At 57.1% G+C, this 23,083-nt stretch overlaps 1 protein-coding gene across 1 annotated transcript in view; it reads left to right on the forward strand.

Annotated features, from left to right (window-relative positions):
* WNT3A (Wnt family member 3A) overlaps nt 1–20,364 on the forward strand; it is a 43,404-nt gene extending 23,040 nt beyond the window's left edge. The window contains exons 3-4 of the mRNA XM_045886106.1: nt 13,880–14,145; nt 19,885–20,364. Coding sequence (XP_045742062.1) covers nt 13,880–14,145; nt 19,885–20,364 — 746 coding nt within the window. The remainder of the gene's footprint in view (nt 1–13,879; nt 14,146–19,884) is intronic.
* The last annotated feature ends 2,719 nt before the right edge of the window (nt 20,365–23,083 follow it).

Consider the following 23,083-nt stretch of genomic DNA (forward strand, 5'->3'; position numbering starts at 1 on the left):
GGGTAGGCACCCAAGGAGCAGACAAGCCCCTGGCTTCTGGGCTGTGGTCCCAGAGAGCTCCCACCCTCCCCTGCACCCCCTTGTTCCTTGAAAGCCTGTGCCCTGGCCCCTCTCCTGCAAAATATCCACTTATACCTATGTCCTCCATGTCCCCTCCCAAGACCCTCCCCGCGTCCACTCCCCTGTGTCTCCTCCCCCAAGTCCAACTCCCCACATCCACTCCTCCATGACCCCCATGTCGCCTCCCCATGCCCACACTCCTTTCTCTGCCCTTCACTCCCTCTGCCCCCTCCTATCTGTCCCCTCTCCCCCCACCCTTCTCCCATTTCTGCTGGATGAAAATGGTCTCAGCCCCCAGGCCCTCACCACTTGGCTTTAATGGAAGGAGAAATCCCCCTCTCCCCCTTGCCTGCTGCAGGGCTGAGAAATGGCGGAATTCATTGTGGCCAAAGAGCTGAATGGCCCTCGAGGAAGGAGCCCGCCAGGTACCCCAGAGAGAAGCCAGCTCTGGGAGGCCATTGTGGAGGCCCCAGCCTGCCCGCCTGGCCGCGCCTGTGGTAATCAATCTGATTGGATTAGGGTCAGGGCGACCCTAATCGTGTCAGAGGTCACCCGGGCTTTGTGGCAGGGTCCACGGGGCGCCTGGCCACCCCTGCTGAGGCGGCCTCTTGAACAGAGCTTAATGCCGCCCAGCCAGCTGAGGAGAGGGGCCCAGCCCCATGTGGACGTGTGCGAGCGTGTGCATGTGTGTGTGAGCACGTGTGTGGGGGGCTGGGTCGTGCAGCTGGACCTCTGGAAGCCGCCGGAGCGGAGCGTGGGGTTGGGCGCTAGGAGTGAGCCCAGGCTGGGAAGAACTGCCCTTTGCCCTTGCTCCAGAAGGCAGCAGACCCCGTGTAACTTGCGTCGTGGGGCAGAAAGCATTTGAAGAATTTTGAGTGTGTGGCAGCTATCTGTCCCTCCAGGCAGGCCCCCAGGCACCTGAAGGGCCTGCTTTCCCGAGAGCTGGCCAACACCTCCTCTTGACCGCCAGGGAGGTGAGGGAGGGGGTGGGGAAGACACAGGGCAGGCAAGGCTGGTCCCAGGGCTCAGTGCCCCAGCAGACAGGCCCACTGAAGCCCACTGCCAGCCTGGAGGAGGTCCGGCCAGGACGTGCCCCTGAGGGAGCTCAGTGGTCACCGTGGCCCAGGTCCAGGCCAGTGGGCTTTTGGGCAGCACGTAACTGCAGGAAGAGGGGAGCGTGCCTCTCCCCCCAGCACCCCAGCCTGCACTGTCCACTCAGTCAGAGTGGCTACCCTGGGGTCTCAGGGCCAGGGGGACGCTGGGCCTGCCCCTCTGAATCAGGGAGCAGGTGTCCCCGGCAGTATATGGGGAGGGGGCTTCACTGCCCATGCAGAGAGATGGGCTGGCCCTTGCCTGGGGGTCTACACCTGGACCTCAGCCGCTAGGCAGCTGAGATGGGGGCCGGGGCTGACCCTCTCAGCATCAGTCCTGGTCCATACTGCAGGACTCTCTGAGCCTCTGGGGCGAGGTCCACAGGTGTCAATCACGTTTTCAGCAAGGGTGTGCCCTCCCCCAGACGGTGACCTTCCTTCGCAGCCCCCTGCCGCTGTCCTTGGTCAGTCTCCTTGAGGGCCTGCGCTGGGGAGGAGGTGGTGGAGACATCTCTCCCCCCCCCCCCCCCCCCCCCGGGCACCTCCCGGAGGAGCCCCTCCCCGCGGCCGGGCTCCAGGGGGTGGTCTGTCGGCCGCCCTGTGTGTCCCGGCCGGCGCAGAAGCTCGGGGCTGGGGCAGGCCGGCCAGGACGGCCCAAGCCTCAAGCCGCAGGGCTCAGGAGGGGCCGGGGAGGGGATGCAGGCCCGGGGGGGAAGCGGCGTCCCGAATCCAGGTTGCGACCCCTGACCCCCATCGGAAAGTGTTTCGGTTCGCGGTGGCTGGGGGGCTCGGCCGGTCTCCACGGCCTCCCCTGTATATCATTAACTCTGCCCAGCGGGGGGGTGTAGAGGGGCCAGGAGAGACCCCGGCGACACCCCGCCGCGCCCGGCTCGGAACACAATGTCCCCACGACGAGGACAAGATTAAGCACAAGGGAAAGTGAAATGCTGGGGGCGATTCACACGCCCTCGGGAGAGCTGCGCTGCGGCGTGTGAATAGCGCGCCCCTCTCGCGCCGGCGGCCCCTGGGCCGCGCATACCTCCCGGTTGCTAGGACGGGCTTGCTATGGCCTAATCGCCGACGAGGGGGAAATTCATATAAAATATCGCGGGCCATTGTGGGCCTAACGCGGCGTGACAGTGCCTCACAAAGCCAGATTCATTAGCCCCAGCAGGTAATCAGGACGCCGGCCGCGCCGCCGGCCGGGCGGTGTCAGGGGCCGCGGCCGCAGTGGGGCGCGGGCCGCATTCCGCTCTCAGGTGGCTCCTCCTTTGTGCGGGACGCGGCCGGGGGTTAACGAATGCCGCCGCATCGGCCCCTCCCGGACGCTGCCGCTGCAGACCGAGGAAGGTGGGCGTCGGCGGAGGGGCCGAACCAGCTGGCCCGGGGCTCTGGCCGTCCTCCTGGCCGTCTGGCCGTCTGGCCGCTGCGTCCTGGGGCCTCGGGGGGTGGAGGAGGCGCCAACTTACCGCCTGTTCTTACTGGCCAGAGGGAGGGAGGTGGGAGCATCTGCCGGCCTCTGCACCTGCCCAGGTGGGGCGGGACCTGCTCGTCTGTGTCCCCCTCCCTCCGGCCCTCACCTGCCAGGAGGGCAGTGCCCTGGGAGGCCCCAGAGGGCGATGCCACCTTGTCGTCTGGGTCTGGTGTATGCCGGGGGTGCCACACGCTGAGAGCTCGTAGTGATGCTCCAGGAGCAGCGGCTGGGAGCGGAGAGAAGCCTGGGGGCTTGGCACCTCCAGGAGCCCAGGCCCCCGGAGGCCCATCCAGCCGTGGGCACTGCAGCTGCCGAAAGGAGCATGCTGTTTGCTCAGAGCACCAGGAGGACTTGGCAAGGGTCCAGGCTGACAGGGCTGGCCTGTAGGAGGGGGGATGCGCCCCCACACACCTGGCAGAAGGGAAGCCGCAGCAGGGCATGCTCAGCGAGCCTCCTTGCAAGGTGCTGGGGTGGTGGGGCAACTGGGCTGAGACTGAGAACCCCTGCCCTGGCCAGGGCACTGTGGTTGCAGGCAATGCCACGGGGGGCTCCATGATGCAGGAGAGCATGCCCTCCACCCCCTGCACCCCCTTCTGCAGACCTGTGGGCTGCACCAACCTCAATGCCATGGAGGTCTTGCCCCAAGGTCAGCACTGCCCAGAGGTGAGACAGCTTGGGGTCGCAGGGTGCCTCAGCTGAGGGAGAGCCCTTCCTCTGCCATGGGTCAGCCAAGAGAAGGTTCTGATAGGCAGGACCTGCAACTCTCAGGGGAGCTCGCCCCCTACCCTGCCCTGGGCCTAAGTCTCTGCCTCCCACTAGCCGACTGGAGACAGGCCCCTAAGTCCCGAACGCTGATGACCAGGGGCCAGCCTTCGTGTAGGGGCCAGACAGAAAGTCTGCAGCCCATTGCAGGAAGGAGGGGATGTCAGAGATCCCCCAAGATAGTCCCCCATGTGCCTCTGGTGTGGAGATTTCAGAGCCCCCCATATTAGCTTCTCTGTGTCCTCCTGATGGGGAGAGGAATCTGAACCCCCATATTAGCTCTCGGAGTACCTCTGAAGAAAGCGGTGTCAGGGCCCCCCATATTAATCCCCTGATGTCCCTCGGATGGGGGATTTATCAAAGCCCTCCATGCTACCACCCCCATACATCCATCTTAAGGACGTGGTATCGGAGACTCCCCTCCCCCTCCCCATGCTCCCTCCTCTCTCCTGCCCAGGTACCATTTGGGGGCCCCCTTCCACAGGCCTGCTGGGTCTGGCCACCATCTGGAGGAGGGGCGGTGGGTCTGTGAGTCATGGTGCCCTGGGCTATAATAGAGCCTAGGGGTTCAGCCCAGGGTTGCATCAGAATCACCTGGGGACCCTTTAGAGAAATAGGTGTCCCTCCAAGAACATGGCCTGGGACCCAACATGTGCATGCCGTGATACGCTGCCCGGGGAGGCTGCTGCTGGGGCAGCCCCTAGCCCCCCTCCCTGCAGGGTGTCCAGAGGGGTCCACCTAGGCAGGCAGAACGTCCCAGGAACTCCATTTCATTGATCAGGAGTCACACCTGAACCACAGCCCCCTTCCAGGAGCTTCTGCTGCCGGAGATCACACGTGTTTCTCAGAAAGGCCCCTCCAGCACCCCCTTAGTCTCATCCTAGGAGCATATGTCCCTCTCCTTCTCATCAGTGTGTGCCCCCACAGTCTTCCCCCAGGAGAGGACAGGTGGGCCAGCTACCTCAAGGATGCAGCCACCAGAAATACCTGGTGGGGTCTCAGGACTCCTTGTTGGGGGTGCAGGAGCCTCTCCCCGGGCCCTGTCTGGGCTCAGCATTCACTGCTGTGGGTGAGCAGTGGGTCAGCCACTGACCCGCTCTGAGCATGCTGGGGCTGAGGGGGCCTGCAGGACCCATGGCACTTGTAGGCAGAGAGGAGTGCCCCTCGTCCTGTCTGGGCCAGTTCTCTCAACAGTGATACAAAGATCTGCCAGACCCAAGGCAGGGTGACCTGTTGGTCCGTGCTGAAACAGCCTCCTGGGTGACCTCTCTGCAGGAAGGTTAGCTCCAGAACAGAGGCTGCAGCCTTCTTGTCTGCTAAGAACACAGTCAGTGCTCAATTAACGGTTGCCAATTGCCAACTTCATGGTGAAATGTGAAAGATGAACTTTCTTCAGCACAAAGTACCCTAGAAACATAACCTTTTTGTTTGTTAAAATGTTTTTTCCTGAAATTATGATAGTTATTTTTTATATGTCTTACTCTCCCACAAAAAAAGTAAAAGTAACCACACTTGGCGATCCTAATTCGGTCCTCAAATGATCTCTGGTACTTCACAAGCCTGTGAAATTCGAATCTGGAAACAAGAATTTGTTAAGATCCCTCTAATTTTAAAGTTCTGAAACCCAAGGAGGCAAAGTTACTGCAAAGCCCATCTCATGGGTGACACATTAGGTTCCACTAGCCTAGCTCTGAGGGACACTGTGGGGCTGCTCTCCCTGCCCTATGCCAGACACCCAGCTCTCACCACACAGGACTCCCTCAGCTGCCCCAGACGTTACTCATCCATCCATCCACCATCCATCCATCCGTCCACCCATCCATCCATCCACCCATCCATCTACCGTCCATCCACTCATCCATAAATCCATCCATCGTCCATCCACCCATCCATAAATCCATCCACCCATCCACCCATCCATCCATTGTCCATCCACCCATCCAAAAATCCATCCACCCATCCATCCACCCATCCATCTACCGTCCATCTACCCATCCACCCATCCATCCATCCATCCATCCACCCATCCATTGTCTATCCACCCATCCATCCATCTACCGTCCATCCACCCATCCATAAATCCATCCATCGTCCATTCACCCATCCATAAATCCATCCATCCATCCACGCATCCATCTACCATCCATCCATCCATCCACCCATCCATAAATCCATCCACCCATCCACCCATCCATCCATTGTCCATCCACCCATCCATAAATCCATCCACCCATCCATCCACCCATCCATCTACCATCCATCTACCCATCCACCCATCCATCCATCCATCCATCCATCCACCCATCCGTTGTCTATCCACCCATCCATCCATCTACCGTCCATCCACCCATCCATAAATCCATCCATTGTCCATTCACCCATCCATAAATCCATCCATCCATCCACGCATCCATCTACCATCCATCCATCCATCCATAAATCCATCCATCCACCCATCCATCCACCCATCCATCTATCCACCCATCCATCTACTGTCCATCCACCCAACCATAAATCCATCCATCCACCCATCCATCCATCCACCCATCCGTCTACTGTCCATCCACCCATCCATAAATCCATCCATCCACCCATCCATCCATCCACCCATCCACCCATCCATCCACCCATCCACCCATCCACCCATCCATCCACCCATCCATCCATCCACCCATCCATCCGTCCATCCATCCACCCATCCATAAATCCATCCATCCATCCATCCATCCACCCATCCATCTACCATCCATCCATCCATAAATCCATCCATCCATCCACCCATCCATCTACCATCCATCCATCCATAAATCCATCCATCCATCCACCCATCCATCCATTGTCCATCCACCCATCCACCCATCCATCCATTGTCCATGCACCCATCCATAAATCCATCCACCCATCCACCCATCCATCCATTGTCCATCCACCCATCCATAAATCCATCCACCCATCCATCTACCGTCCATCTACCCATCTACCCATCCATCCATCCATCCATCCATCCACCCATCCATCCACCCATCCACACATCCATCCATTCATCTACACATTCATCTATCCACCATCCATCATCCACTCATCCACCCACCCACCCATCCATCCATCCCTCCATCCCTCCATCCATCCATCCCTCCCTCCATCCATCCATCCATCCATCCATCCATCCATCCATCCACATACCCATCTACCCAGTACCCAGCATCCATCCATCCATCCATCCATGTATCCACCCATCTACAGATCCATCCATCTACCCACCCACCCAATCAGCCAGCCAGCAACTCACCCACCCACTCATCTACCCATTCATCCATCCCAATCTTGCCCCAGAGTTCAAGTTGCCAAGCTTCATTGTGTGTCATTATTTCCCTTATTCTATCTCTCATGAACTGTAAGGCAGGTGACTTAGCACAGCTCAAAGCCAAGAACTTGATCCACAACAGCAGAGCCTCTCACTAAAGGCAGGATTTCCCTAGTTCATCCTCCTCCTTTCCAGTGCAGGGATTCTTTCGTCTCCTTAATTAACAATTGGATGGGTAGTTCATTCAAATTTTGAAAACCTGGATTGTTAGAAATTTCACCAGATAGAGCGGCAATCCATTTTCTTGCAGATTTCTTACCTTCGTTCTTGAAAATGGGCACCTTATATTTTACTCACCTCATATTCCTAGTTCTGAGCCTAGGGTTTAGCTCTTTATAGACTCTCAGATCCTGGATGAATGGATGGATAGATGGATGGATGGATGGATGGATAAATGGACCGTGAGTGGATAAAAGGGTGGTGGATGGATGCATGGGTAGATGGATAAATGGATGGTGGATGGACAAATGGATGGTGGATGGATGGATGGATAAATGGGTGGTGAGTGGATAAATGGATAAATAGATGGTAGATGGATAAATGGATGGTGGATGGGCAAATGGATGGTGGATGGATGGATGGATAAATGGATGGTGAGTGGATAAATGATAAGTAGATGGTAGATGGATAAATGGATGGTGGATGGATAAATGGACTGTGCATGGATAAATGGATGGTGGATGGATGGATGGGTAGATGGATAAATGGATGGGTAGATGGATAAATGGATGGTGGATGGGCAAATGGATGGTGGATGGATGGATGGATGGGTGCGTGGGGACATGGATGAATGGATGGGTAAATAGATGGTAGATGGATAAATGGTTGGTGGATGGACAGATAAAAGGATAAATGAAAGGATGGTAGATGAATGGAAGGGGGGATAGATCATTGATACTTCACAAGAACTCAATAAATAGGGCGCCTGGGTGGCTCAGTTGGTTAAGCGACTGCCTTCGGCTCAGGTCATGATCCTGGAGTCCCGGGATCGAGTCCCGCATCGGGCTCCCTGCTCGGCAGGGAGCCTGCTTCTGCCTCTGACCCTCCTCCCTCTCATGTGCTCTCTCTCTCTGAAATAAATAAATAAATAAATAAAATCTTAAAAAAAAATTAAAAAAAAAAGAACTCAATAAATAATTGGTAATGAAACAACATCAAGTTTCTAGCAAAGATGACCTTCCCCAGGGAGGATGCTTAACTCACAGAACAACTTTGTCACTACATTCCCTCTCTTCTTCCTTTTCCCCACCCCGACCTCAATTCTGAAATTGTGACAGTCATTTTCCATATGTCTTATCCTCTCACGGAAAAGTGACAACACCTGGCAGTCCTAGTTCTGTCCTCAAATGATCTCTGGTACTTGACAGGCCTGTGACATCCAAGTCTGGAAACAAGATCAGTCCAGTTCTGGAGTGCTGAGACCCAGGGAGGCAAAGCCCACCTCACGGGTGTGAAGAAGCACCGCGGGGCTAGCAGGGCAGGCCTGAGCAGCTCCAAAGCCTTGGGCCAACTCTATTCCAGGGGCCCGTGTGCCCTCCTCCTCCCTTGACCTGCCAGAGCCCATTGCTGGTGACGGTGACAGAGGTGTTTCCAATCTCATTCCAAGGACGTGATTCCCTTCCCACGGTGGGATGGCTCGCCTCCCACACCCTAGCTGCCTCTGTTGTGTCAACAGAAGCAGGAACCTCTGACAAAGCTGCTGTCGGTGCCTAAAAACCTCGCCGTGACTGGGGCGGCTGCCAGGGCTCCAGACCCTGGTCTGAGTCCTCACTGTGCCCTCCCCACCCACGGCCTCAGGGGAGCCCTGTCCCACCTCCTGCAAAGCCTGAGGCTGCCCCAGCTAGTCAGACCGTGACCTTCTTGTTTCAAACCCCTGTGGAAATCTGATAAAAGCAGTGGGTTCTCTGTCCAAACACACACACACACCCCACAAGTTTTCCGGCATGCCCTTGATTCCTGCTCACAGTGAAGCCTGCCCACAGACCCCTGGATCAGAAGCCCCACTACTGTGGGGTGTCACCTGGACACACTGCTAGTCTTCCTTCTGCACGGCCTCAGCATGTGTTTTCATGTTTTCTTTAGAAAGAATTGTAGACATACGGAAGCATCGCAGGAATGGTGCCCAGAGTCTATATTCCCCTCCCAGACCTCCCCCAGGGCTGACAACCCACAAATCCAGCTGCATCCATCAGAACAAAGATCCATCAGTGTTAACTTAGCTCCAGGCTTTACCCAGATTTCACCTGTTTTTCTGCCTGTCCAGATCCCATCCTAGGTCTGCCTGGCCCTTGCCCTCCATGCCCTCGAGACTAGGAGGAGCTCGAGCAGGCCTTTTGGGTTTGTCTGATGTTTCCTGATTCTTTGGTGAGAAGGCCTCCATGGGTGCCCCCCGCCAGCCCACTGGGGTGCCCACAGCCCTGACCGCTTGGGCAAGGTGGGGCGGGACAGGCATCTGCAACTGCGTGGAGGCCGCATTTTCCATTTTAAGCAGGCGGTCTTTGCCAGAGCAAACCACCTCACGCTCCTCAGAGGCGTCTTTTCCTTTGGAGCAAGTTGAAGGCAGGCTATAAGGTGTCCTCAGCCTTCAGGACTTCGTGTGTGATGAGCCCTTTCCTCGCGGGGCAGAAAGGGAGATTGAGGCCCACGGGGAGGAAGGCCTGGGCAGGGTCACACAGCCAGCTGGTGACAGAGCAGGGCAGGACTGAGTTCCTCCTCCAAGTTCAAGGGGGACCCCCCCCCGCCCCGAGCACGTCCTTCCCCTTGAGTGTGTCTGGTGGCCTGGCCTGTCTGCCTGAGCCTGATAAGCAGCCAAGCCCTTGTTCGGGGAAGGGACAAGGCCCTAGGCTTGCCGGCTCTCCCCTTATCTCAGTCTCCTCCACAATGAGTGGTTCTGGCCCTCTGGGCCAGGGTCGGGCACTCAGGGCCTGGAGAAGGGCCACCAGGGGCCTCGGCCAGCTGGAAGCAGCCAGAGGGTGCAGCGGGGAGAGGCCCTGGGTTCCTGGAGTGCCCAGGACATACGGCCTGCCCCAGGAGCCTGCAGGCCCCCATACAGAGTGCAGGGGAGGCCGCAAGCCGGGGCTCTGGCGGGGCGAGCAAGCAAGGAGCCAAGCCCACCCTCAGAGAAGAACATTCTCTTGGGAAGACAAAGTAAAGGCGTGGCTCTGCTGGAGGGAGGGACAGAAGGACAAGCGGTCCATGTTCAGGGCACACTGGCATTTATTCACGGAGGCCTTCGACCCTCAGAAGGCAGCTCCACGCCTGCCCGATGCATCATGTTACAGAAGCAAAGCGAGGCAAGGGCGTCCAGCATTGGGGGGAGCGGCTGACTGGCTGGCCTTTGGGAAAGGGGACAGTGAAGTTTGCTGAGTGGGGAGGGATGGAGCGCCAGCCCCCGGGCTCAGATCCTGCTGGGCCTCCCTGTCCCAGCCCAGGGCCCCTGGAAACGAAAGATGAACACGACACAGTCCCCGCCTCAGGGAGCTTCCAGGCCGGGGAGGGAATGAATCAGGAGTGGACGGACGCGAGGCCTTCCCAGGCCAGGCACTGACCACACCCAGACAGTGCGGCCTGGACCCCGGCCTAAAGAGCAGACAGGGGAAATGGCAGGTGCACATGCTAGGGGAACAGCAGAAATCGCCCTAGGGGAGGACAGGGCTGAGTGTGGCTGGAGGCCAGGGAGCAGCTCCAAAGCTGGGAGGGCAGCAGGTGGGGCAGGCCTGTGTGCAGGTCAAGCAAGACATACCCCAAGAGTTATGTCCGGGACCAGGCAGGGCATGAAACAAAGGGCTGTGCCTTCAGCCTGTGTGTGCATGTATCTGCGTGTGTGTTTGTGTGTGTGCACACAAGTGTATTGTGTTTGTGTGTGCACATGTGTTTGCATACGTGCATGTTTGTGTGTGCACATCTGTGCATGTGTTTCTGTGTGCACACGTTTGTGTGCCATGCGTGTTGGTGTGCACACACGTGTGCATGTGTTCACATATGTGCATGTGTGTGTGCATGCATGTTTGTGGGTGTGCTGTGTTTCTGTGTGCGCACATGTTTGTGTGCCATGCATGTTTGTGTGCACACACGTGTGCGTGTGTGCATGTGTTTGTGTGCACACACGTGTGCATGTGTTCGCATATGTGAGTGTGTGCATGTGTTCGTGTGCGCATGTGTTCATGTGCACATGTGTTTGTGTGTGCACACGTGTGCGTGTGTTTCTGTGTGCACATATGTTTGTGTGTGCATGCATGTTTGTGTGCACACACGTGTGCGTGTGTTCGCATATGTGTGTGCATGTGTTCGTGTGCACATGCGTTTGTGTGTGCATGCATGTTTGTGTGTGCACACGTGTGCGTGTGTTTCTGTGTGCACATGTTTGTGTGCCATGCATGTTTGTGTGCACACACGTGTGCATGTGTTCACATGTGTGCACGTGTGCGTGTGTTTGTGTGTGCATGCATGTTTGTGTGTGCACACGTGTGCGTGTGTTTCTGTGTGCGCACGTTTGTGTGCCATGCATGTTTGTGTGCACACACGTGTGCGTGTGTTCACATGTGTGCATGTGTTTGTGTGTGCATGTGTTCACATCTGTGAATGTGTGCATGTGTTCGTGTGCGCATGTGTTTGTGTGTGCATGCATGCTTGTGTGTGCATACGTGTGTGTTTCTGTGTGCACACATGTGTGCATGTGTTCACATATGTGCACGTGTTTGTGTGTGCATGCATGTTTGTGTGCACACACGTGTGCATATGTTCGCATATGTGAGTGTGTGCATGTGTTCATGTGCACATGTGTTTGTGTGTGCATGCATGTTTGTGTGTGCACATATGTGCATGTGTGTTTGTGAGTGTGTGTGTGCATGTGAGTGGGTGAGGGGAAGCTGGAGGCTGGGGGTGGGGGTTCCCTCCAGGAGCCTCTGATGGTGCAGGTGACAGATGCTGAGGGCTGGACTCACGGGAAGGCCTGGGGGTTGGGGGGGAGGCATGAGATGGTCAATGTGCGTTTTTCAGTGACAGGTCTGTCGTGTGTTGAGTGAGTCTGAGTGTGTGCATGCTGCTGGCTGGAACCCGTCTCGCCGTTCCCTTGCCTCTACCTGCCTGGGCTTTGGGGCATGCAAGCTTGGGGAAGCGTGGGGAGCAGCCCACAGCCTCTGCCTGTGGCCTCTGCTCGCCCCCCAGGATGAAGCCCCCCCGCTCATCCCTATCCCAAGACAAAAGCCCCCTGGGCACTGATGTGGGTGGGGAGGCAGCCACACCTCATGATGGAAGCCATTGGGAGCCCCAGCACTGTGCAGGCCTGCTGCCCAGGAGGACTGTGGGGACATGCAGGGCACCCACCCCATGCCCGGCATGGAAGGCCTGGTCGGGCCCATCATCATGTCTCTCCTGCTCCCTTCTCCCTCCTGCCAGCCCAGGAAAGGTGAGCTGCCGGGACCACCTCACAACCACAGCAGACACCCAGCCTAGGTTCAGCCCCAGGCCCGCCGAGCTCCAAAGCCCATGGTTTTCACCTCAGTTTTTAAATTCCTGCTAATCAGCCCATTCGCTCCATGAGGCCATCACGCTCCCTCCCACAGAACCTGGCAAAGAGCAGGTGCTCCGTACGCGCTTGAGGAGGAATGAGGGAGTTCCACCGGCTCACACAGAGTGGCCCCCTGCCCTCACCGTCCACTGCAGGGGATCACTGCTGCCAACCCTCACTGCAAGGCTTGCACAGACCCAGGAGGCACGGTGCCCTCATGTAGTCTGAGGAAGCCTGGCTGGGGATCGAGCCTCTGCAAAGCCCCCTCACGCCCTGTGCTTCTGGGCCTCCCTCAACGCCTCCCACATGCCTCTGTCCACTCCTGGTCAGTCTCACCAGCTCCTTCCCAAGCTCCAGCCCTCCTCCTCTGCCCTTCTGCAAAACCACTTCCCCAGACTCAGTTTCCCCCCCTGCCTTTGGGGGCCTGGGCAGCCTCCGAACCAGCCCCCAGGGTCAGCAGCAACCTGGATGCTGGAGGCCCTCAGAGTCTCCAGGCCCGAGAGCAGGGTCCATCACAGGGCAAAGTGTGCACTGGTCTTGGGCAGGTCCCAGGAGGGGTGACCCTTCCTGGAGTTGGGGCGGGGGAGGGGAAAGTGTGCAGGCAGAATGAGAGGCGCAGGGGGACGGTGTGTGGGGCAGGAGCTGCCACCCAAACAGGCCGTTAGGCTGTCGGAAGCTTTCGGCGTGGACATCTGGGTAGGGGGGTCTCCACCCTGGGCTGTTGGGGCCCACGAAGGAGGTTTTGTTTTTGTCTGCCTTTTCTCGGCAGATGATTTGAGATTCACCCATGCCATTTATTCCGTTACTGCTAGACAGAATTCCATTTTGCTTTTTCCGTGAGCTGTAGCTGACACATAACATTGGTTTCAGGTGTACGACATACCGATTCAATATATGTATGCATTGCAAAATGATCACCACAGTCAGTCTGGTTAATACCCTCACAGCTACAGTTGTTTTTCTTGTGAAGACCTATTCTCTTAGCAACCTTTCAAACACACAGAACAGATGGGTTAGCAGCATCACATCCCCAGGACTGACTTATTTCAGGCCGCAGATTTTTATCCGTTGACCTGTTCATGGACGTCTGGGAGCCTCCAGACCGGGGCTGTTACAGATAAAGTAGCCATGACATTTGCTTCCTGGTCCGTGCGAGCACCTGAGTTTCCTCCCGGGCACATACCTAGCTGAATGGCCTGGTCACATGGTGGGTGTCCAGTTTTAAGAAGCTGTCAAACCACTTTGCAAGGGGCAGCACCAATTTCCTTGCCCCCAGTAGCGTTCGGGGGTCCGATTCCGCCCATCCCGCCAGCACTGGCTAGGATCTGACCCTCGGATTGCAGGGGTCCCTGCGGCTCCTCATGGGGAGTGATGTCCAGAGCTGCTCCTTGGGCTGGTTGGCCCTCCAAGTACTTTCTCCTGATATTCGGCCTCCTCCTTGGGTCTTCTGCACCCCTCTCCTCCACAGCCCTGCCTGGCCACTCCGGGGACTGAGTTTGGGACCCACGCCCATCCCAGGGGCGCAGGTCCAGCCCAGCCAGGGGCCGCGATGCCCCGGGCCAGGCTCCACCACCCCAGCCGCTGCCAGGTCCTGCCAAACCAGTCGCCTCTCTCCACAGCCACCCGGGAGTCCGCCTTTGTGCACGCCATTGCCTCTGCCGGGGTGGCCTTCGCCGTGACACGCTCGTGTGCCGAGGGCTCCGCGGCCATCTGTGGCTGCAGCAGCCGCCACCAGGGCTCCCCGGGCGAGGGCTGGAAGTGGGGTGGCTGCAGCGAGGACATCGAGTTTGGCGGCATGGTGTCTCGAGAGTTTGCAGACGCGCGGGAGAACCGGCCAGACGCCCGCTCCGCGATGAACCGCCACAACAATGAGGCCGGTCGCCAGGTATGTTGGTGGCTCTTGGCTGGGGTGCGTGGAGTGGGGAGTGTACTCGGGGTGCACGGCCCTGCGTGCTCTCAGGTGCACAGGGAGCCGTCCACCCAGGCCCCCTGCATCCTGCGGGTGCAGTGGGGGGCCATCTCACCGCGGCCCTGTGGGGCCTGGGGGGTGCACCCTCTGACCACAGTCCTGAGGGTCCTGGGCAAATAGAAGCTTTCTGAACAGGATGTGAGGCCTGGTTCCCTGAAGGGTGTGGCTTGGCGGGAGTACCGTGGGAGGGCTATCTCTGGTGGCCAGGAGGGTATGTGCTCACCTACCGCCCAGGGCTGTCTGAAACAGCCCAGCCCAGTGGCTGCACAAGGGTCAAGGGCATCCCTACAGGGTGGCAGGATGGCAGAAAGGCCTGCATGTCCAGGGAGGAGGACAGTGAGGCCCTACAGCACAGCGTGCGACATTTTGTGAAAAGGAAAAGCACACACAAGTTGACGTGGGCACCTCGGAGAAGCCACACCCTGGGCTGGCATCTCAAAAAAAGCCTTCTGCCTGCAGCGGTGCGGAAAGGAGCGCATGCAAAGTAACACAGTTATCTAGGTGGAGGGAAGCTGGGAGCCTTGGAGGAGCCCAAAGCGTACGACTGCCAATGAGGTCACCCAGTAGAATAGCATGGGGAGGGCAGAGGAAGAAGAGACACGGGGACCAAGCTGGAAGGACTGGGTCTGAAGGTCATGGGGAGCCAATGGAGCACAGACCACTTGTGGGACCCAGAGAGCTCCCGTAGATTCAGCCGCACAAAGGTGGCCCTGGCCTTGGAACCAGGGGATCGCAGGGGACTGAGGCGTTGGACGGCCAACGACAGAAGACAAGGTGACTGACTCATCTTCCTGCCCGAGACAGGTACAAATACAGGACGAAATGGGAGAAGTGTCCTGTTAAAAGCATAGGGTGCCCACCTGTTTACCACCACCTGACTTATCCCAGGGAGGACAGTGCAATGCAGACAAGAAATAGTCCCTTCAATAAAGGGTGCCCAGTCAATTGGATAACAATATAGTGGGAAGAAAACAACAAACCAACCTTGACCCCTACCTCACACCACATATAAGGTCAATTACGAACCCAAATGGAAAAGGTTAAACAAACAAAGAAACACGTTAGGAAGAAAACATAGAACATTTCTGTGACCTTGGAGTAGGCAAAGGTTTCCTAAACAGGACCAAAAAGCACTTACAATGAAAGAAACATGTAGCCATAATGTGGACTGCATTAAAGTAAAGAACTTCTGTTCATAAAAAGATACCGACAAAGGGTATAGGAGGCTGAATAGGAGACTCTGCACAGCTGGAAGAGAACGTAATGGGGGTTTCTGGGGAGCTGGTGTTCAGTGGTGGCAATTTGTGAAATTTTGTCAGGTTTTGCATTTATAACATATATACTATTTGTATGTATATTATGCTCCCATAAAGTTAGTTTAAGTGTAAAAGAAGTAACCTCATCTGGTGAGGAATTAGCAGCTCAAGGACCAGGAGAAGGCAGAGTCCTGAGCCCAGTACCCAAGGCAGCTTTTGTCCTGATCTGGACAGAGTGCATACACTGAGCTGCACTTCCGGCAGCCTCCCAGAGCTAAGGGGCTCACCAAGGGTGTTATCTCTAGAAAATTCTCCTCAGTTTAGGCTGGGACCCTGAGGAGTAAAGGAAAACCAGAAGTAGACCAGCCCTTGCTCACATGTGCAGGCTCGAAAAATCTCAAGATCTGAGAACAGATTATGGTGATCCCAAATTGCTGGTTTTCCCACACACCTGGAAAAAGCAGGCGAATCCTCTTTGGAGGATGATCACCTTATTCAAGGTCAAAAAATGTTTCTACAAATAATTTTTCAAACACAGCATCCAGCACATAATCAAAGGATAACCTGTCACATGAGCTGGTGACACAATGAGTGATCATCGGCAAAAACCACAGAAACGAGTCTGCAGGTACTCCAGATACTGGAATTATGAGACACAGATTGTGAAAAAAGAAATATGCTTACTTAGGTTTATAAAGCCAAAACGCGAGTCTGAATGTCTCAGAGGGGAACTGGAAACTATAAAAATATAGAATATACTTGGGAAAGAATCACATAGCCGTTATAGAACTGAAGGGTCTATGAGGAATGCCAAAACATAAGCATCCCTCTGTACTCCCCGGAACCTCACTAAAATGACAGTGAATGAATGTTGAATGAATGAACACTCCTGACCACATGGAAACCAGGGGCTAACAGTAACAGCAAAAGTTTCAGACTAAGAAGCAGATCCATGAATACTTGGGTCTTAGGAGAAAGTAGAATCTTAAACCGGTAGAGGAGAACTCTGAGAACCAACCCAGGACTTACTAGTATTGGGTGTCTTGAAAAGTAGAGATAAATAATGGGGCTAAAAATGGGAAGACGGGTTGATAATCTACTTTGTTGTTGTTTTTTTTTAAGACTTTATTTATTTATTTGACTGAGAGAGAGAGATAGCAAGAGCAGGAACACAAGCAGAGGGAGTGCGAGAGGGAGAAGCAGGCTTCCTACTGAGCCAGAAGCCCGATGTGGGGCTCAATCCCAGGACCCTGGGATCATGACCTGAGCCGAAGGCAGATGCTTAATGACTGAGCCACCCAGGTGCCCCCATAATCTACTTTAAAAGCAGTTTATAACCCACCAGTTCTTCTGTCCAACTCCTTCCATCCAGGCAAGCCCCCACCCCCACCCCTTTACCATGGCAGAAGTCAGGAGGTGTGTTCTCCAGGAAGGGCAAAGCACAGTGTGTCTGCACTGAGGGACACCAAGGACAGTCTGGGTGAAGGTGAGGCTTCCCAAGTGAAAGTAGTCTCCATCTACACATGCCTTTCTCTTCCTAGTCTCTGTATCCCACAGTGAATCTTGATGACCCTCTAGGCAGGAGAATGGAAGATTCTCCCCTGGGGATTGGACCAACCCAAGAAGAGACTCAAGCATACGGACTGGGGTTCCCCCATGAAATAACGGAGCCAGGTCACTGTACAGTGAGGGCCCATGCTGGTAAGCCCTCACCAAGCACATGAGCTTCCAACACGATGTGTAGTGTCCTCCTTTTAAATATGAGCAGACAGCCAAGGATCACAGGACACCTGAGGAAGGTCTCTCACACCCAAGGTGTGAAGGTGAAGACCAAAACAAACAAAAACAAAACTGGTAGGAGAGAGACATTGTAAAGAGAGATGAAAACTTCAAAAACTGCCACTATTCCAGGCACCTGGCTGGCTCAGTTGGTAGAGTGCGTGACTGAGGGTCATGAGTTTAAGCCCCACATTGGGCATAGAGATTACTTTAAAAAATTTTAAATGACTGAAAACAAAGAAAAAAACCTGCCACTATCCCCAGAGAGATAAAATACTCTTTCCATAAAAGCGGAATAGGATGTTAAATTAAAAGAACATTCAGAGAGGGAAAAAAAAGCTGCTAGAGACTAAAAGTAGAATAGCAGAAACCAAACTCCCAGCACAAAGGTTAGCAGATACTTGAGACACCCTTCTACGAAGTAGAAGAAAAAAGAAAAAGAGATGGAAAATAGGAAAAGAATGGAGAACATGGAGGATGTGTCCAAGAGAGACAATGACGAACATGAAGAGGAATCGGCAAAGAAGGCAGGAGGGTTCCCAGGACTGAGGATCACAAGTTTCAGACCAAACAGACCCAGGAAGTGACTCTAGCACATGAGAGAGGAGACCCATATCAAGACCTATCACCATGAAATTCACAGCCTACGACACGGAGGAGCCCTCCACACCGTGGGTTTCATGCAAAGGATCAGGAATCACAATGGCATCAGAGTTCCCAAGAAGAACAATGGGAGCTGGAATAAAAATGGAGAGGCGCTATCAGAGTTCTGAAGGGAAATAAGATTCTAAGCCCAGCATTTTATACCCAGCTAAACCATCTTGTCCACTTTCTAAGTAGAGAAGATGTGATTTTGGGCATGCACATTTCACAAAATCTTCTAGACACCCTCTGAAAAAGATGTCTCCAAGAAGCTGAAATCTTAGAATACGAGGTGTGTTTGGACATCTCAAAGAGGATATTTAGACAATTCAGGGAAAGTTTGAGTCTGAATCTGTAATAAGTACACTAAAAACAGCAACAACAAAGTTTTGTAGGAAAGGAAAAGGAATCATACCCTATCACAGGGCTCGGCTGGGTATGACATTTAATATAGTTCCAATACAGCCAGTGCTGAATATTGATCTGACTGGATTATGCTTCCGTTTTTAGGGTGGAGGGCGCTGGGCAGGTGTGCATTGCAGTGGTGGGGTGATGGTAAAGAGCTGATTTCCCACCCTCCGTGGTGAGAGGGGAGACATTGCTGGAGCCCCCAACGCTCAAGAGGCAGCAAGACAAACATTCTGTTAGAGATGCAAGAGGCACAGTGTTGCCTTGGCTGGTCGGGAAGGTGCCGTGTGGGTGTGGGAGCGAGTCTCAAGAACTCTCAGACTCTAAAGTATATGCAGATACATCTCTGATAAAAGCAAACCTAAAGACACTGAAGAGGTCTCTCCTCTGGAAAAGAGAAGAACATGGAGATGAGACAGAAATTAACTGGGGGAGGGATGCAGTCATTACTGATGCCCCAGGAAAGGGCCAGTGTGAGAGGGAAGTGTAGAAGACACAGCAGGAGAAGGGGGCAGGGAAGACGCAGCATCTGGACACAGAGCCCACCTCACACTGACCAATAGGGGTATAATGGGACTCGCGTCCGTAGCTGAAAATGCTCTGGTAGCCACATTTAAAAAGGAAACAGGTGACATTAGTTTTACCAGTGTTACTAAGGTAGATATATCACCCAACATGTTATCATTGCAGTAATGGTCACCATCAATACTAAACCAGTGAAGGAGATAGTTTACACCCTCTTCTTGCATGAAGTCTGGGGACTCTGTGCGAGCCAGCATTCAGCACAGTGCACTTTGGACCAGCCACATCTCCAGGGCTCATGGTGGTAGGTGTCCACCACGGTGGTCAGTGCAACCATAGACAGTCGGATTGAGTCACACACGCCCCTTCGCCCCCAACCCCATCCCTTCCCTCAAAGAGAGAAGGGAAAAAACCCATTCCTCGGCCAGGCCCTGTGGCTTTTGGCCTTCAGGATACCAAAGTCCCCCAGCCTTGTCCCCCCACACTACCTCCCTCCTCTTGGAATTGCCTTCCAGCCCCATAAACCCAGCTTCCTGGGCCCTGAAGGTGCTCTGCTCAAGCCTCCTCCATTAGGTGCGCTCAGGTCAGCCCCCAGACTTGCCGCCATGTACACGTCCTCTGGGCTGCGTCTTAGGCTCCCCAGGTCAGCATTCATGTCCTCCCTCCCGCATGCCCGGACCAGACCGTCAGTTACTGTTACTGTGCCTTCCCTCCCTCGCTCAGTCATAAAGGCTGTAGAAATAGACAAATAGACCCAGCCCGGAGAGAGGTGAGGCTCCCAGCCCTGCCCTCCAGGGATCTTGGGTCTGCCAGGGTGCGAACCTGCGCTGGCACCTGCCCTGCACCGGAGGCGGCGCCGGGAACCCGGAGAAGGGCCTCTATGGAGGAGACAGGTTGCGTTGGGCTCCCCAGGAGCTCATGGGGCTGGGGGCCGCAGGCAAGGAGCACACCCCGGGGGGGTGGGGACACGGGCCCCCGCGCAGACGAACCAAACCCGGGAAGGGGGTGCTTAGGGCCCGCCCTGACGCCCCTCGGCGCGCTCCTGCAGGCCATCGCCAGCCACATGCATCTCAAGTGCAAGTGCCACGGGCTGTCCGGCAGCTGCGAGGTGAAGACGTGCTGGTGGTCGCAGCCCGACTTCCGCGCCATCGGCGACCTGCTCAAGGACAAGTATGACAGCGCCTCGGAGATGGTGGTGGAGAAGCACCGCGAGTCGCGCGGCTGGGTGGAGACCCTGCGGCCGCGCTACACCTACTTCAAGGTGCCCACGGAGCGCGACCTGGTGTACTACGAGGCCTCGCCCAACTTCTGCGAGCCCAACCCCGAGACCGGCTCGTTCGGCACCCGCGACCGCACGTGCAACGTGAGTTCTCACGGCATCGACGGCTGCGACCTGCTATGCTGCGGCCGCGGCCACAACGCGCGCACCGAGCGGCGCCGGGAGAAGTGCCACTGCGTCTTCCACTGGTGCTGTTACGTGAGCTGTCAGGAGTGCGCGCGCGTCTACGACGTGCACACCTGCAAGTAGCGCGCGCCGCCGCGGGCCGGGCCGGGGCACTTCCCTGGACGGGGCCGGGGCACTTCCCTGGACGGGGGCGGGGCTCCTCCCTGGACGGGGGCGGGGCTCCTCCCTGGACGGGGGGCGGGGCTCCTCCCTGGACGGGGGGCGGGGCTCCTCCCTGGACGGGGGCGAGGCTCCTCCCTGGACGGGGGCGGGGCTCCTCCCTGGACTGGGGGGCGGGGCTCCTCCCTGGACGGGGGCGGGCTCCTCCTTGGACTGGGGGGCGGGGCTCCTCCCTGGACTGGGGAGCGGGGCTCCTCCCGACAGGGCCGGGGCTCCTCCCTGGACGGGGCCGGGGCTCCTCCCTGGACGGGGGGGCGGAGCTCCTCCCTGGACGGGGGCGGGGCTCCTCCCTGGACTGGGGGGCGGGGCTCCTCCCTGGACGGGGCCGGGGTTCCTCCCTGGGCGGGGGCGGGGCTCCTCCTGACAGGGGCGGGGCTCCTCCCTGGACGGGGCGGGGCTATTCCCGACGGGAGCGGGGCCCCAACTGGGGCTCCCAGATGGGCCGGAGTCCGCCCGACAAGCGCTGATTTCCTGCCTGGATGGGCGGGGCTCCCCTCTGGGGGCGGGCCTCCGAGTGGGGCTCCTGGATGGGGGTGGACTTCTCCCTAGAAAGGCGGGGGCGGGGCTCCAGGACGGGGACCCCTGGATGGGGTTCCTCCCTGGATGGGCTGGGTTCCGTGGGTGGGGCTTCCGGGTGGGGAGGGGTCCTCTCTGGGGGCGGGGCTCCCTGCTGCCGTCCTCCTCCCCAGCAGTGCATCTGTAAGGGCCCTCCCTACCTCCCCCCCGCCCCGCTTCGTCTGTGTGGAGCGCAGGTCGTGGGGGAACTAGTCGTGGGGGAGCTAGCCGTGGAGACCCCGCGGGCTGGCAGCTCCTCCCACCCCTTGCCCTGGGCCCTGCGGTCCAGCCTCCAAGTCCAGTGCTCCGGAAGAGTTCAGGGGCCTGGAGGCCTGGTGGCACCCCTCCCTCAGCCTGGCATCTGCCAGAGCTCCAACGCGGAACCCTACCGCACAGCCAGTCCTTACCCTGCCGAACCCCAGGAACCAGTTCTGCCTGGGGAGAGGACATGGAGCCCAGCAGCAGAGGGGCCTGGACCCTGAGGCCTGGCTCTGCCCTGGGCCTCAGACCCCCTGGGCCATCTTCCCAGGGACCGGTCTTACTGTCGCCCAGGCCCCAGCCAGGCCCCGCTCTTGGCTTGACCAGCAGGGACCTCTACTGGCCCCTGGCCTGCCCTCCTCCCTGGCCTCACCTCTCCCATCCACAGGAGAGGAGCCCAGCCTCCTCCAGTTCCCGCCCCAGCCTGTCCCCCTCTGGGCCACAGCCCCTCCTAGGGGGAAGGCGGGAAGGGGGCTCAGACCCCAAGGCTGCCCAAGCAACTGGCCTGAACTGCTGCCCGGGCCCTGCCCAGCACCATACCCTGCCTTGGAGGCTCACTTTGATCTGGGTTGGGTTGTTGGGGAGGCTTGGGGAGGGGGAGTCCCCACCCACGCTGCGGGCAGAGGCCCCACAGCCCCTGGAGGGGTGGTCTCCCTGCCAGCCCCCATGGCCAGGACTGACCCCAGGCCCTGCTGCTGCGCGCTCTGTGCATCCTGGAGCCCCTGGCTGGCGGCTCCTCGTCTCCGTCTGACTCGTCCACCCCGCCGTGGAACACGAGGTTGCTGCTGGGCCCTGGGCCAGTGCCCACAGGGACTTCCCACTGGATGCTGCCACGCGGAGACCTCTCCTTGCCCAGCCTCTGCCACTGTGAAATGTCCCCCAGCCCCTGGCCCCGAGGGCCCACACTCAGGCAGGGGGAGGGGACGGTGCGGCACGATGACCTGCACGCCTGTGGGGACGTGACCTCCCTCTGCCTTGATTTTTGCGTTTGTGGTTTTAATTTTATTTCCAACGCTGCTATATCCACCATACACTGGAGCTAGACAAACAATGTGCTGTTGTTGTTTTCCTTTTCTTTCTAGGAAAGAAATTATTTTGGTCATAGCTTGTGAGTTTCAAACAATTGGGGGAAAGTAAAGAACAAACAAACAAAAAAGAAACAAAAAGAAACAACGACACAAGACTGGATTGTACTGGATTTTCGGCAGTGGGTTGGTGAGGCGCAGGGCCTGGATTGGTGGTGGCCCTCTGGGAGCAGAGATGTCCACAGGCCAAGACGGGAGGACCCCCGGGGCCTCTGCTGTGGCCTCCAGAGGCCGGAAGTCCAGGGGAAGAGGGAGGGCCACCAAGGAAAAGAGATGGGGTCCCCATCGTGGCCCAGCACAGGGCTTTCCAAGAGTCTGGCCTAGCTGGGAGGCAAGAGACACCCCCTCAGCCCAAGGCTCGCCAGCCCAGACAGGGCCTGGAGATCAGGGTGCTTTTCTCCTCCTGCCTCCAGCCAAGGCCAGCTTAGAAGTCACAGCGCATGTGGTGGGAATCCAACATGAAGGCCACAGGGACATCCCTCGCTGGTAGAGTGCCAAGATCTCCCAGGGGCTCCTACCTGTTCTTGTCCATCTCAGGCCAGGGGCCAGAGCCAACCCTGCGGTAGCATGTACCTCCAGTGTGCATGGCTTGGCAGGGGTCGGCAGCCTCTAAGCGTATGGTGGGCTGCATCCCAGCACCATGCTCAGGACCTCCGCCTGGGGATGGGCTGGCCCTGCCTTTGGGAGCCCACCACCTGCATTTCCAGGCCAGGCAGGGAGAGCCC

The sequence above is a fragment of the Mirounga angustirostris genome, unplaced genomic scaffold, assembly GCF_029215605.1.
Source record: "Mirounga angustirostris isolate CCGP_5_RB_7025 unplaced genomic scaffold, mMirAng1.0.hap1 SCAF_7, whole genome shotgun sequence".
NCBI classification, from domain to species: domain Eukaryota; kingdom Metazoa; phylum Chordata; class Mammalia; order Carnivora; family Phocidae; genus Mirounga; species Mirounga angustirostris.